General features: G+C 41.1%; 1 protein-coding gene across 4 annotated transcripts in view; it reads right to left on the reverse strand.

Moving 5' to 3' along the window:
* Positions 1–16304, reverse strand: part of ZFPM2 (zinc finger protein, FOG family member 2) — a 440899-nt gene that overhangs the window by 149484 nt on the left and 275111 nt on the right. Inside the window, exon 5 of one of the 4 annotated variants that reach the window (XM_043539195.1) lies at positions 13699–13755. The exons of the other annotated variants lie outside the window; for them this stretch is intronic. Coding sequence (XP_043395130.1) covers positions 13699–13755 — 57 coding nt within the window. The remainder of the gene's footprint in view (positions 1–13698; positions 13756–16304) is intronic. 4 annotated transcript variants of the gene reach the window in all.

Raw genomic sequence — 16304 nt, forward strand, 5'->3', positions numbered from 1 at the left:
GAAAACCCACTCTGAGTAAAATGAACTGGGTGGGGATGAGTTTGCTGATGTCTTTATGCAGACATATGGTACTGTAGATTGACCTAAGATAATCAACTTTTCATGCTGGCTTCAGACTAGTATTCTTAAGAACAATATTTTACTACCTAGGGCTATTTCTCCTGTCACTTTCAACAGAAGTGAAACCAGGTCACTTTCAACAGAAATGAAATCACGCTCCTGGGCCAAAATTTTCAAACCTGGCTGCCTATAATAAGGCTTCCAAATCTAAAAATTTAGGTACATAAAATAAATGTAGGAAGTAAAAGGAGCCTGATATTCAAAGTTTCTGAGAGTTTACAACTCACACTGAAGTCAATGGGAAATGCAGATGGCAACTAAAAGTCCCTTTCCAAGACACATGTCACATAGCTGCCTGAAGAGTAGTGGCTAATAAACCAAGCAGCTTCAGAATTATGAAGAACCAGGGGATTTTAGGATAGTGAAGGCTTGTGAAAATTACTGATAGCCCGGTTATCACTGTAGAAGTTAGTAAAACTTTACCACAGAATTTCCCTTGTTCTTGCAACAAAAATTGGTCTTAAAATGTTGTAGAATTCCAGCCATTCTATCTGTTTCAAACTATTATTATATATCACTTAGAACTAATTGGCAGCAGCTGCTCTAGACAGACTTGAACCTGCCATACAGGCTGAATATTTTTTTCTGCTCTCAAGAGATCTGTCCCTCCAGGCAAGGTTTGAGGCCATTTTTAGTAGAGTGCATTGATCTTACATTGTAGCTTCCTGGCTTGTGTATATATTGAGGCCTTAGTAGGCTCAGTACCCCCAACTACTCTGGACACCACTATTCAAGTTAATTTGGATTTTAAATATCTGCAGATTTAATGCAAAGTAAACAAGTAATACATTCAAGGCAGAGTGGCCACTCACGCATTCCCAGAATACTGGACATTTTGGTACTTCCAGGAACGGCGTGGGCCCACCCTGCTGGCGTGATGTTACCCTCACCTGTGTGACCTCAAACACATGAAACACACTAGCAGGAGTGAAGGAGCATGCTCTTCAAAATGGCTTCGTCTGTCCAATACTGGACAAAACCATGTCTAGTGTTGTCTCAGTACTAGATGGGAGATAAGCCACATAGAAAGAGGACTGTCTGGTTTTAAATCAGATGAATGGCCTGCCTAATTTAAGGACAGATTTTCAAAAGTTCTCAGCTCTCATTTCTGCAATCAAAGGAGGTGATCAGATAGCATCCAGCAGTTATTATTGTTCTCAATGGGAACACTTAGGTGATGAACATTTCTGAAAATCTGGCCACATTATTTAGGTACCTATACGGGAGTTGAGCTCTTTTTAAAATCTGTCAGTTGAATACTTAAAACATGACCCTTAAAACAAAAAAAGAGAGGATGTAGTTTCATTTTAACATAACGGCAATATGCAGAATTATTTGCTAGAGACAGAATAGTATTTACACCTCATGCTGCATGCAACATATGCGATACTGGCCTATGCTCACTGAAAGTTCAAGTAAAACATGCTAACATTCACACAATATAAGTTTTCATACAACACTCAGATTAACAGCTACATTTTGTCAGTAGACTGAGTGTTCAAAGAGCATACAGATTTCCGGACAAATAGTGACATAGATTTTATATTTTTTTTTCCTCTTCAGTAGTATTATAAAAATGCATCTTCTGTTTTTAATCAACATGACTTATCCAGCAATCAAGGCAGGTATATAATAAACTGAGCTACTCTGTAAATCTAAACATTCCCCACAAATGGAAAAGATACAGCCTGAGCTCTCTGATAGTTACTACAGCAACTATCTAAAATGAAAATCTGGTTAACCCTTTCCCTGCTGTAACCACTCATGTACCAATGTTAGCTGACTTCCATGCACTTATCTTTCCTTTTTTTCCCCTCAAGAAATTCATAATTGTATTGTTTCACAGTAGTTATGCTCTAGTTATCCTATCTGAGGCAGAGAGAACTGTTTTGGGTGGTAGTTTCATATGTACAGTTGAGTTTGGTTACTGTCTCATTACTGGGATTATTGTGTGGGAAATAACCCATAAAATAGAGGACACAAAATTCCTGGCTTACTTCACAATGCCTATCATTTTGATTAAAACCTTGATAACAAGAAGGGAGTGCTTTCCAACAACCAGCATTACTGTATTTCTCTTTCAGTTATCAAATGATTTGACTATGAATACTATATATTTCTCAGATGTATTCTTTCTCTGTAGTGTATTACACAAAAGCTATTTTTAAAATATTGTCTTAAAACTGTTACTGCTTAAGATGTACTGTACAGTTCATTGCACAAGGTTTTAGACAAAAATGTTAAAAAAACCACGCCCCTTTGAAAATTAATGTGGGAGGGTTTGACATGATGTCACAAATGCAAAGAAATTCAGAGACAAGGGCAAAGGTGCTCTTCGTCAAAGTGTCCTCAGGGTGACAGCCAATTTTACTATCTAATCAATGTAACTAAATATTTAAGGCATTTCTACCATAGTATCTAGGAGTCTTTAAGTGAGATTGTTTTAACTCTATTTTCAAGGCCAAATCCTGTCCTCTTTAGTCTCTTGCTGAGACAACAGGAAGCCTATGGGAGCTCTCCTAACTAAAGACTGATGAAGGAAAATTGGACATGGCCCATACACATAATTTCTAATTGAACCTGCTATCTCTTGCCTACTGTGTAACAGTATTTTCAAGAGGCACTCAGCACCATTCAGGATCAGTTCCTTCTTGGTTTTCTTAAGTGCAAACATCTAACTAAATCAAAGCTGCATAATTTTCAGTTAATTGATCTTGGGTGAAGTTAAAAGACCTCTACCTAGACATGGTTTACACCAACACGTGAAATAATCAAATTTAATAAGTTACAGTTATTTTGTTTTACAGAAGCAAAATTCACTTTTGACTTTAAATCCCATGTTTATCTGTCTTCAATGCCAGCTTTGCTCACATACGAACTTGATAACTGAGCCCAAATATTTTCAAATGATTGAAAGCACAAGTGTGTAAATTGTCCTAAAAGCTATCTGACATGGTGGCACTGTTAAACTCCCGATTAATTCCATTAAACTCCTAATACATTATAATAAAGACACCATTTTAAAATTTAAAAGAATATGTAACAAAAATGAATGATAAAATTACAATTAGTAACTATTGTCAATATTACAAGGTAGTATGTAGTGGTATTTTTATTAAATACTAACATAGTTTTAAACAAAGCATGATCAAATGCTTATTTATACGTGCAAATGTACCTAGAATTATTTTAAGTTATTTGGAAGAAATTGGGTTCTAACACACCATTGTCTTTGTTTCAGCTGTGAATGTTAGTGCATGTTGCTAAAAGTAAGAAAGATTTTTAAATGTTGATTATCAACTGAAGATATATCCTGACCTTTCTAGATAAGCAATATGATTTTTGGTTTTTAGAATGCCAATGTTTGAAAAAAGCCCTCAGAACCTGCTAGAATGTGACTACATGGAAAGACAAACTAATGCTGCCAGACAAAAAATACTCCTCGGTCCTGATCCAAAACCTATTGAAGTCAATGTAAAGACTCCAACTGGCATCAATGGACTTTGAATCAGGCTCTCACAGTGAGGTGTACATGTATTGTACATGGGCTAGAATACTATACATAAGAAGGAAGATCAGAAGAAGAAGACCTCATATACTGTCAGAAGACATTCCAATTACATTTTATCCAACTTCTTCTTAAATACCTCCCACATTTCTGAAGCTGATTTGCCATACACATTGTGGAATTCTCATTCACTTATCACATTTCTTCAAAATCTGCCTTTTTATATAGTCAAATGCATTACTTCCTCTAGTGCAACCTTCCATGTTTAAAAATAGTGTGATCACTAGATCACTTGTAGAGGCTTCACAAACATCAAACCTATTATCAGTCTTGGCTTATTTCCCAGGAATAGGTCCAAAAATAGTCTAGAAGTGTATTGGATAGTCAACATACATACGTAAACAATTCTCTAGGAATGTCCAGAAATCCTAGTTATTTTTTCCACTGTGTTATTCCAAACAATTCAAATTTATTTTAAAAATCAACAATACCATCAAATCAACAAATAATTTGTTATGCTGGACTTTTTAAAGTATCCTTTCTATCTGTATTCCAGATTTATTTTGTCTAGTGGTCTATTGAGTTGCAAACTCTGAACAACTCCCATAAGGTAGATCAGGCTCCTATGTACCTTGAAAAGTTATTTACCTCCCCTTGTTCTCACCCATCCAGCAAAAGGATATTTCGGTGGCCTACCTGCCCCGAAAGTTAGAAAGCTTTATCTTGTGCGGAGACAGGACACCCTTTATCCATCTAAAGACCGTTTAGAGAAGTGGTGGGCAACCTGCGGGCCGCATGCGGCCCATCAGGGTAATCTGATTGCGGGCCACAAGATATTGTGCTGATATTGATTATCGCCAGGACCAGCCCCCCACAGCTCCCAGTTGCCGCAGTTCTCTTTTCCAGCCAATGGGAGCTACAGGAAGCTAACAATCAACAAAGGCAAGTATTATATCTGTCCCAGGGGTATCTGTTTTGTTATGCAGACTCATCTTATTTCCCTGATAGACAATGGGTCATATTCCATCCTCAGATACACAGAAGTAAACCCCACTTTATCATTATTATTAATAATAATTATGTGTATTACTGTAGCTCCTAGGAGTTCAAGTCATGGACCAGGACCCCACTGTGCTAGGTACTGTACAAACAAAGAACAAAAAGTTGCCTGCCCCAGACAGTTTACAATCTAAGTATAAGGTAAGAGACAACAGATGGACCAGGGAGTACAAGGAAACAATGAAACAATATTGGTCAGCATGATAGTGGTATCAGCACACCACTAGCCTAGCCATTGTCAGGTTTTTTTTGTAGGCACCTTGGAACAAGTTAAAAGGAGGGATTTGAAGGAGGCTAATTAGATAGATTTGTGGATGTTTATAGGCAGCTCCACTGAAGCACGAGGGAGAAACCATGAAGATTATTTCAAAATTTAACAAGTGGGTGGTGGAGGCTGGCATCATGGGCTGACTGGAGGCAGGAGTTGACCTTTCAGTACTGAATGAGAGATGATAGGCAAGGATTAGGCCATGAAGGGCCTTAAAGTGAAGACAAGTAACTTACGTGTGATGCTGTACAGAAGGGGGAGTCAGTGGAGGGTTGTAAAGAGAGGAATGACGTGGTCAGAGTGATGAGCTAGGAAAATGAACATTGTAGTAGCATTCTGGGTGGATATGAGTAGGACAAGACTGCACTTGTCAAGGTCAGAGAGAAGGATATGCAGTGATCGAGATGTGTTAAGATGAGGGCCTGGACAAGAGTTTAAGCTGCATAGGATATTGCAGACTGTATCTTAGAGATGTTACACAATAAGAAATGATGAGATGTATTAATAGTCTGTATGTGAGGACCTAAAGAGAGGTCCAAGTTAAAAATGACACCTAAGTTATGAGCCTGAAGGACAGGCAGGATGGTGGTTTGTCAGAGGACCAAATTTGATCCATTGTTTGCAAGTTATCCTTTGACAATGATCTTAATATTGACAGGAAATAGGTGATAATAGTTAATTTTATTGTGTATTTAACTAGAGCCTTCACAGGGATGAATGGGATATTATAGGGATGGATCTTGAAATGCTCATGCACGCTTTACCCAATTCAAATGGTCAGAAAGTTCAGTGGTGGTTTTTCTGGAGTAAGATCCAAGGACTACAGGATATGGCCCACAGAAATAGTTATCTAAAGGCAGTGGGATCACCCTATTTCATGCAATAATATAAAACAGTAATACATCTGATTAAATATGCCTCACTGTCCTTTATGCAGGCCCTGGGGAAAAAGCGATTATTTACCTGTTCTGTAACTGTTCTTCAAAATGTGGGTGCAGACGTGTATTCCACACAGGTGTGCACACACCCAGAACTCCAAAGATGGAGAACTTAGCTTAGCAGTACCTGTACGGGCAGTGCTCACGCCCTCTAGCCCCTAGTCCCCCCTCTAGCTATTTAAGGGCTGCACCACCCCAACCCACCATACTTCCTTCACACTGAAAATCAAGTATAGAGTGTTACTCTGTTGTTTCATATTCAAGTAATCCATTAAGAACATAAGAAAGGCCATACTGGGTCAGACCAAAGGTCCATCTAGCCTAGTATCCTGTCTTCTGATAGAGGCCAATGCCGGGTGCCCCAGAGAGAATGAGCAAAACAGGTAATCACCAAGTGATCCATGCCCTGTCAACCATTCCCAGCTTCTGGCAAAAGAGGCTAGGGACACCATCCCTGCCCATCCTGGCTAATAGCCATTGATGGACCTATCCTCCATGAATTTATCTTGTTCTTTTTTGGACCCTGTTATAGTCTTGGCTTTCACAACACCCTCTGGCAAAGAGTTCTACAGGTTGACTGTGTGTTGTGTGAAGAAATATTTCTGAGAAGGAGTAAATAACACTTCCTTATTTACTTTCTCCATACCAGTCATGATTTTATAGATCAGGGGTCGGCAACCTTCGGCACGCAGCCCATCAGGGTAATCCACTGGCGGGCCATGAGACATTTTGTTTATGTTGATCATCCACAGGCACGGCCTCCCACAGCTCCCAGTGGCCATGGTTCACTGTTCCCGGCCAATGGGAGCTGCGGGAAGCGGCGGGCCACAAGGAGGTACTTCCCGCAGCTCCCATTGGCTGGGAATTTTGTTTTTTTTCCCATACCCAAAAATTTCTGTAATAACTTCTTATCTTATGGGTAAGCAATATTATCAATGGCTTGTATTAATTGTGGATCGATCTGTAATCCTTGACTGGTCAGTTTTTCTCCTAAAAATGTTAATTCTTGCACTCTAAATTTACATTCATACTTGTTAAATTTCAGTCCTGCTTCTTTTACTCTACATAATGCTTTAGTTAATCTTACATCATACTCTTCTAAACTTCTTCCTGTATTATTATATCACCTCTTTACACCTATGTGCCATATATATGTTCAAAATTTTTTTGCATTGTTCTATGAAATGCCTCTGGAGCTGAACATAATCAAAAAAGTAATCTTTTAAAACAGTAACATCCAAAGGGTGTATTAAACATACAAACCAATTCACTTTCTTGCTCCAGTGGTTTTTGCCAAAATTCATTTGAAGCATCTAAAGAAGAAGAGTATTTTGCTCCTGACATGTGTCCAAATATTTCTTGCCTGGTAGGTATTTTAAAATGTTTCTGTTTAATTTTCCCTTTTAACATACTAATTTAAGTCTTTTTGATCTAAAAATAATTGTAAGGATCCATCTTTCTTTTCTACTATTACTAATTAATTGACCCACTTAGTTGGCTCTTCCACTGTTTTAATTATATCTAAATTAACTAACTTTTCCCATTCCTTTTGTACTGTATTTCTTAAAGCTAAGAGTATTTTTCTAGTTGCACATATAATTGGTTTCTTTGTTTCATTTAACTCCATTTTATAAATTTTATCCCATTTAAAAAAGCCAGCAAATAACTCTATAAATGTATGTTTTATTTCCAGTGTTTCAGAATCTTGAATAGTCTGAATTCTGCCAATTAGATTTAGAGCTAAACATGTTTCTAAACCTAAAATAGAAATCACTTAACTACTATAAATTTTACATTTTTTAAAATTAACTTTCACTATGACCTGTACTTCACAAATACCGTAACAGGATTTTTTTTCACCGCTATAAGACTGTAAGATAATATGTATTTGTTCTCTTACCACAGGTTTTACTTTTAGACATTTTATAATTTCTTCTGAAATTACATTAAATCGTGCACCTGTATCTATTGCATATGAAATAAATGTTCTATTAGCAGATAGTGTAACTGTCCAATTCTCCTTGTAGTTCACAGAATACCCAGAAACAAATTTTCTTCTTCGGTGATGTCAGTTCTATATTCCTCATTTGGCATCTTCTCTGAGACTTTAGAATTTTGAACTAAATGTATATTTCTAAGTTTTTCCAGACTTCTGCGTTTACAAACTTTTGTGAAATGACCACCTTGCTCCTATAAGCTGGGGTGAGGGTGGGGGTATTTGGCTGGCTGGCTGAATGAACGGAATAGTACTTTATGGCTGTGGGAGAGGACGGGAATGAAAACTGCTGCAAAAGGGTCAGAATGGTTGCTGACTCATCCTCTAGGAATGCAGGGGCAGCTCAGGTTTCGGAAGCTGGCACCAGGAGCCAGCCAAGAGCCTGAGCAGATGCTGCTAGCTACATGGAACCTGGAAGTCGGATGGTTAGCAATGGAGCATGCAGATCCACTGCCTCCATTCACATGGCAGAGCTATGGCACAAGTTTTAACAAATTCATGCAATTACAAGGAGTGGGAAGGCTGGTCATTGAATGGCCCATTACAGAGCAGTGGGTGCTGCGGTACATGGGGTCATGGTCAATCTGTTACCTGGCATCCTCAACAATCTTGGAATCACCTTCTGGCTGTTACCTTTGTCAGTGGGCTTAATGGTTATCCATATCCACACAGCAGTCTTCACTCAAAGTTTGCTGGCAGGGTGGTTGTATTCCAATGGCCCCATGTAGCACTGGTGTGGGCACATAACAGTTAACATTCTTAGGAATCTAAGTGGCCTTACACGGCCTTTACATTCTTAAAAGCAATGATGGTGCTTTTGGGATCAGCGAGCTAATGTCTGGGTTTACACCGGCAGGGGCAAGCAGGGATATTAAACTTGCCATGGTCAACGACTGATCGAGAAGGTTTGGGAGCATTTGTTATCTTCCGGAAAGGCTGTGAGCTTGGTTCTGCCCCATGGGATTTGGTTCTCATTCATTTGCAATCAGGGTCCACAACAGTTGTGCTGGGTATGGGGCATTTCTGACAATTGGGCGTTGGCCTTCAGAAGCACACAACACATGCGTGCAAACGCAGGTGGTAAGTCAACATTAATGTACTGTGATTCCATTCTAGAAGACCAGCCATGGAGGCGATGGTGTGGATCTGTGGGCGCAGGAGTGTTTTTCTTATACACATAGGTGGACGCCCTTGTGGCCTTGAGGGTTGGCAACCAGGATCCAGTGATGGGGTGAGTCTGCGTTGGCATGGAAGGCAAAGCATGTTATTGGACCAGCTGATGTGTGCCATAGGGGCTCGTTAGCAGTCACCAACATGATGTGGCACATACTGGAAAGCAGTATTTGGAAATATTAAAGGGGTTCCATTACTGCCCAGAAGAAGAAGGGACTTGATGCAGATCCGTGTTGTCAGACATGCATTAGTGCAGGGTCTGACTGGGAGCCGTGGAGCGCTACCTGGGTGGACAAGGCACGGCAGATTATAACAGACCAAATCCCTTAGGGTCATAAAAGACTCAGGAATTTGGGGCATCTGGGGCACCAAATTATTCAGGGAAGATGGAGTTCCCCTGTAAAGCTTTGGAGCCCATTTGTTTTGGCTGATATAAAAGGGGGACAGTAAGAGATGCCTGGGAACCTGACTGGGTTGGGGGAGGGGAGGCAGCAAAGCTAATTGCTAGTACCTCCTTGTGGTGGATGTCCAGTGCAGGTTCTCCATAGGAAAGGTACACAGTGACCAGGTAATTGGCTTGGAAATGAACTTAAAAAGAGGTGTTCATTAAAGGAATGAACAGGGGGCAGTTGGGGACTCCTATGATTGGTCCGCTGGGAGCCAACCCCCCGTTCTTATAGCCCACTTTAACCCTCCTATGAGGAGGGCATGGATGGTAAGGTCCCGGCGATGGATTTGCTAGCGGGACCTGGATGGAAAAAGAGGGGGAGCTGGTGGAAGCCCCCTGGGTATGGTAAAATCCTGGCAATAAATTTGCTGGAGGGACCTGGATGGAAAAAGATGGGGAGCTGGTAAAAGCCATCTGGGTAATTACAGAATAAACATGGGGTTATCTGCACTCTACACTTTTATCTGCCGGGAAGTCCCAGACATCTAATAATAAAGTTGCAGCCTGATTAAACCCATGTCAAATGTTTCCTGTCCTTCTTTCGGTATAGCCAAACAATAATTCTGTTTCTTGCGGATATGACAGGTTGGACGATATGCTGGACTTTGTCTAGGTCAGTGCCTCCTTACAAACCTAGAACATTCTTTCATATTCTCTCATGTTTTAAGTTTAATACTTTCACTCTGTTTTCCTCCATATACTTGTGTTGTTTTGGGTTTTTTTTTTTTACTTTTTCTTATTAAATCAATATTCACACCAGTTTGTTTTCTTTCTAAAATGTGCAATTATTGTTGATTAAATCCAGCAGTTTGGTAAATTCTCACTGCTTTTTCCAGATTTAGGTCTGGTTCTTCCAACAGTCTTTTTCTTACACTGCTATCTTTTATTCTCATTACAATTTGATATTTTTTCATAGACTCAGATAGATTCTGGAAGTTACATCTGACTTTTTATCTTTAGATCTGTTAAAAATTATTCAAAACTCTCTTTGTTCATTTGATTTCTTGAGTGAAACTGAAATCTTTCAAATGTTTCATTTCCTTTTGGTAAGCAGAATTCCTCAAATTTTTAGACAAACTCATATTCCGCTCATTCTCTAATCCTAAACTTGCATGAAATTGCTTCATTATATGCAACATTCAAAAAGATGTGAAACTTTTGCTCATCTTCCTTATGAATAGATCCTGGTGCCCTCAAAAATAAATCAAATGCTTTTCTGCAGCATTTTTTTACATTTTTAGAAATGTGAGAACTCGTAATTGATCCATCTTATTTCATTCAAACTTGTTTTTCAATTCTGACTAACTTTTACCTAAAAGTTTTTTGTTTTGTTTTATTAACATCTTCTAGTTCTTTTTATCACTTCCTTCACTTGTGGTACCATCTGTTGTTTTATATTTAAGTAATCCACTAGTCTTAATAATTCATTGCTAGTAACTTAAGAACAGTCTTTATTAGATAGATAGTTAACATATATACAGAGCATCTTAATTCAGGTCAATCTGTCAGCCTAACTTAAAACCAGCTGCCTCCTCCCACTGTCAGCTCCCACACCCCGAAGTTTCTATTCATTCTCTTAAAGCCACAGTAAAACCACTGTTATCCTGTTCCTATCAATAAAATCAAGTGCTTCTATTCTCACCCTGTCCCTAACTGTCTCATTGTAATAGCAGCTAATGAGAGATCATGGCAAGGAAGATGTAAATCCACAGTGAAGGACAAACAGTCTAAGAGGCTGGATCCCATGGGGATGAAAATTTATTCAACCTTGTCCTTGCAAATGTGTACTGCAAATCAACAGGCACTGATACTGAAATATAATTTTGTGAATTGAAGTCTATAGCCAAATTCACAGACAAGTTACCTAAATCCTCCAGGGAAGTGTTCAGAGAACCTACTGCAGAAGGTCACTTGCAAGCCATGATGCCTTTTCAATCAGCATTGGACATAGCAGATGCAGTTTCCAGAGTTATGGCTTCAGTGGTCACAATGAGAAGGGCTTCATGGTTACAAAACTCTGGCATAACCGGTGGTCCAGCAGAGTAAGGGCACAGAAAAACTACTTTTTGATGGTTGATATTTGTTCTCTGACAAAATGGATAACTCTGTGTTCGTTGTGGTTTGTACCACAGCCGCAAAAAGGCGTTATTTTGTGGGTCAGCAACAGCAGCAATAATACCACCCTGGTGGTATTTCCTGCAGACACCTTAAAGTCGAGGCAGCAGGACTGCTCCAGGAAGGAGCATACATCTTACATGAGGAGGCCTTCAGAGTCCAACTTTATCTAGCCAGCCAATCCTTGCCCAACTTCAGGCAAGCAACCATTTTGACTGTCAGATTGCGCAGCACTGCAGCTGAGAACTTCCCACGGTTTACACACAGGTTTTCTCAATTCCACAGCACTTAGGAAGCTATAACCTCAGAAAAATGGGTCCTCAGCTCTGTTATGCCATCCAATTCTTATCTGTTTTCCATAAGTCATCCATTTCAAGGACCCCACTCACAAGTCACTGTTCCTACAGCAGATACAAACTCTGCGAGCTTTAGGGACTACAGAGGAAGCCCCCCAAGGAGAAGGATTCTACTGACGATTCTTACTCATTCCCAATTCCAAGGGAGGAGTGAAGCCTATTGTCAATCTCTGACTTCTCAACAGGCACAGCATGTACATGAGATTCCACATGGTTACCCTAGCTACTCTTCTCACCGCTTTGAATCACAATGATTGGTTTGAAACCTTCAATCTTCTATTTCCATGTGGCGGTTTTCCTAAGCCACAGGAAGCTTCTTAGATTTTTAGTCGCAGGACAGCATTATCGATACAGTATTCCCCTTTGGCCTCTCCTCGGTTCCTCAGGTTTACCAAATACATGAACTAGTTGCACATCTCAGGAAGAGAGGAATACAGGCCTTTCCCTACCTAGATGATTCATTAGTGAGGGGCAAGATCAGAGATTAGCTCCTCAACCATGTCCGGTTCACACTGCATCTCTTCAATCACCTGGGTCTGATCATAAACAAAGTAAAATCAACTTTAGTACCAACTCAAAAATCAAGTTTATTAGGGACCTATTAGAGTCTAAGATTTTGAGGGTGTTTCTGCTAATGGGTGGTTTCAGACAATTCATCGTTTGTCTGTCCCTCCAGTTTCACCCTTCCACTATGATTATGCCTGAAGACTCCAGGTCATATGGTCACATGTGCTTATGTAGTCTGGCATGCAAGGTTGATTCTTCATCCTTTTCAGGCTTGGCTCAGGTTGGTATATTGACCGAATTGTCAGTTGCTGGATGGCCTACTGTGGGTGCCACTGCCTGTCCTCAGTACCTGGAGTGGTGGATGGATTGAATCAATGTCTACAAAGGTGTACTCACCCCTTCTCCACTGACCATAACAACAATGACCGATGCCTCCAAAAGAGGTTGGGGAGGATATCTGGTGACTTTGAAAGTTCAGGGACTGTGGACAGAGCAGGAAGCTTCTCTTCACATCAACTTCTAGAGCAGGGATCGACAACGTTTGGCACGTGGCCCATCAGGGAGATCTGCTGGCGGGCTGGGACGGTTTGTTTACCTTCATCATCCGCAGGTTTGGCTGATTGCAGCTCCCACTGGACATGGTTCACCGTTCCAGGCCAATGAGGGCTGCAGGAAACGGCAGCCAGCACATTCCTCCGCCCACACTGCTTCCCACAGCCCCCATCGGCCTGGAACGGCGAACCGCAGCCAGTGGGAGCTGAGATCGGCCAAACCTGCAGACGCTGCAGGTAAACAAACCCTCCCGGACTGCCAGTGGATTTCCCTGATGGACCACTTGCCAAAGATTGCCGATCCGTGTTCTAGCAATTTACAATGTGCCCTGGGCCTTTTGGTCACATACCAAGGGCACAGCAGTTCACATACTCACTGGCAACACTACCACAGTGTATTATGTGAACAAACAGGATGAAGCCCACTTCAACCAGCTTTGCCAGTAGACAGTAAAGTTTTGGTAATTCTACATTAGGGAGAACACCATTCACTTGGCTGTACCACTTTCAGGGATGTGGAATTGCTTAGCTGATCACCTCAGCAGGTTTTCTCTCAGAAGCACGAATGGTCACTGAAGGACAGTGTGTTAAGATCCATCTTCAGAGTATGGGGCATCTTGACTAGCAACCAGTTTCCAACAAAATACAATAAAAAGTACCGTCAGTTTTGCTCCCAAGACAGCCTCAGTCCAGGTTCCTTGACAGATGCCTTCCACCTGAGGAATGTAATAACGTTTGTCAGTACAATTTGCTGTAGAAAGCAAGGACGCTGGGGCATGCCACAAAACCTTAGCAAGTTGAAATGCTGCATTTCAAGGCAGAGGTACTCTCCCTGGGGCTAAGGACTGAAGAATGCCCAGCAGCATGTGTTTATTTTCCTGCACACGCAGGCTGGATACTCAATTCATTCATTCATCTCTGGAGTTCCTGATGGGATTTAAAATCCTTAGTCACTGGAAACAAAGAATTTGGTATTACAGAGTCAACTGGTGCTGAAGAAGATGAGGGAAATGGAGTCACTGGAATCTCCTGCAGTAGCCTGGGTCCCTGTACAAGCAGTTTAGAATGAGCCTGCTCAGAGGAAGCAGCCTCCATCTAAGTCTGCAACATAGGTGGCTGAAGAAGGGATACCACAGGTTGGCTGGGCAATCTTGCCCTACAGTGGGCTGAGGATTGGGACTCTACAGATCAAGAAACAGATTCCAACAAGGCCACTGAGGATAGGGATATGGCATTGGTGGCCAGTATGCACTGGGCCAAGAGCCTCTGTTCCTATTGTGGGAACATTGCCAATTTCAGTACCAATTGTGATCCATAGAAGGTCTTGATAATCTTTGAGAATGGTGTCTAGAAGATGAGGGAGTGGGGGACGATGTCCCTGATCTCGATCTTGCTAAATTCTGCAAGACATCTGAAGGAAACAGAGGAGTCACCCCATTTGGACCGATCAAAGATCAAGCCTTGTCTGAAGCCCAATATGCCAGTTGTAGCCATACCAAAGCAGATAGAGAAGTCAACACCTAGAGGACAGGCAGGGGCATCATGCTCCCACTTGGTACCAAAACAAAAGATGGCACCAAAGCCAGGGTTGGTACTGATCCTGTAGATGAGGTCTGCATCTCAGTCATTATTGGTACCAAAGACAGTAACTGTGCTGACTGGCCCCTGGTTACCGAAAAAGAGGACAACCTCTACTGCCCCCTCTGAATGGCACTGAAGACAGTACCAGTGATTGAGACAAGTATGCAATCAATCCAAGCATTCCCGATGACCGCACAGAAAACGTCCTAGCAGCTGAGTGGTCCTGAATAACTGGGGATTATGGAACAAAGAGGCAAAGCAAGTCTGATGCTGCCTGGTATGCCAATGCCATGGAAAGAGTCTGTGCTAATGTTGTCAGTACTAGACACAATGGGTGTCCCATGGATGGTATCAGAGTTGACGGTACACTGTCCCACTGATGCTGCCTTGGTACTGGAGAGCAAGTAAATGCTCCAGGTTCATCCTGTGTCCCGGAAGAATCTCATGATTCAAGGAGTGATTCTACAGCTTTTCACTTATACATACTAGTTTTAATTTTTGGGGAGTACGGGTGGGTGGGGGAGATCTAACTTGTTTTCTTCATGTTTGTTCTTATTATGTAGTATATACCTTTCTGTCTTGCATCTAGAGTGTGTGTGTATATATACTCTGTTTTCATCTGTATTCCTTCTAGAAAAGAGGATGAAACTTTCTCCTCAGAGGATCCAAGGAAGGAGAACGATCTCTATTTCTCCTGGGGAAGGAATCAGAGTCTAGCCAAGGAACATCGGCTCACTCTGGCACTGAAGCTGTCTGAAGGGCTGGATGATCAGTGGATGTCCTCAATGCTAAAGTGGACCTCATAGACTGTTCCATCAGGTTCTGTTTGAGGCACAAGTACCTCACCACCTGCATTCTCTTCTTCAATGATTTGCAGATGGAGCACCTTTCTTTGATGTGCCCTTCTTCCAAATACAACAAGCTCTAGGTGTGGGGATCACTACTGGGAACAGTTGCCCCACATGACAGACAATTTTTAAATTCTGGAGAGGGCATACCATCAGGATAACTATCCCCAATTAACTACTAGAACCCAAAACTAAGGTACTATTAAACTATCTAACTACATTAAACAAAATCCCATAAGACTGAGATAAAAAAGTGTGAAGTAAATACTACACAGAAAGCTCCAACTCTAGGTGTGGTATTGAGGGGTGGTTGGGGAGTGATGGCCTTAAGTAGCAAGGGGAAGGCTAAGGGCCACAAGGCATGAGTGCCGTCCCTACTGGTACTACCAGGCTAAGTTCTCCAGCTTCAGTGCACTGGGTGCACACACACCTGGGTGGAATACCCATCTGCACTTGAAGAAGAAGCCATCATTTATACATGTGAAGTGAGGATGCAGTAACTTAGGAAACAAAATTCAGTACAATGCTCTGGAAAAATAATAATAAAAAAATCCCTATCTAATATGATACCAGCCTAGCTCAACCTCTTAAATGGAGAAACACATGACAGGCATAACCCTACTCCCACTGAAGACATGAAAAGGCTGGCTATTGCTCAGGTTTAAAATCCCCATGTTTTCTGCACAATGAAATAATTGAGTGAGGTCTGTGGCAAGGTGAGAAGAATAAGTGAAAAAACACACATCAACCTGTGATACCCATGAGAAACAGTGGAAGTTAGTAAAACAAAATCAAGACAATTTTGACCCTTAACTTGTGATGGGTTGTTAATACAT

This window comes from Chelonia mydas, chromosome 2 (assembly GCF_015237465.2).
Source record: "Chelonia mydas isolate rCheMyd1 chromosome 2, rCheMyd1.pri.v2, whole genome shotgun sequence".
In the NCBI taxonomy this organism is placed as follows: Eukaryota; Metazoa; Chordata; order Testudines; family Cheloniidae; genus Chelonia; species Chelonia mydas.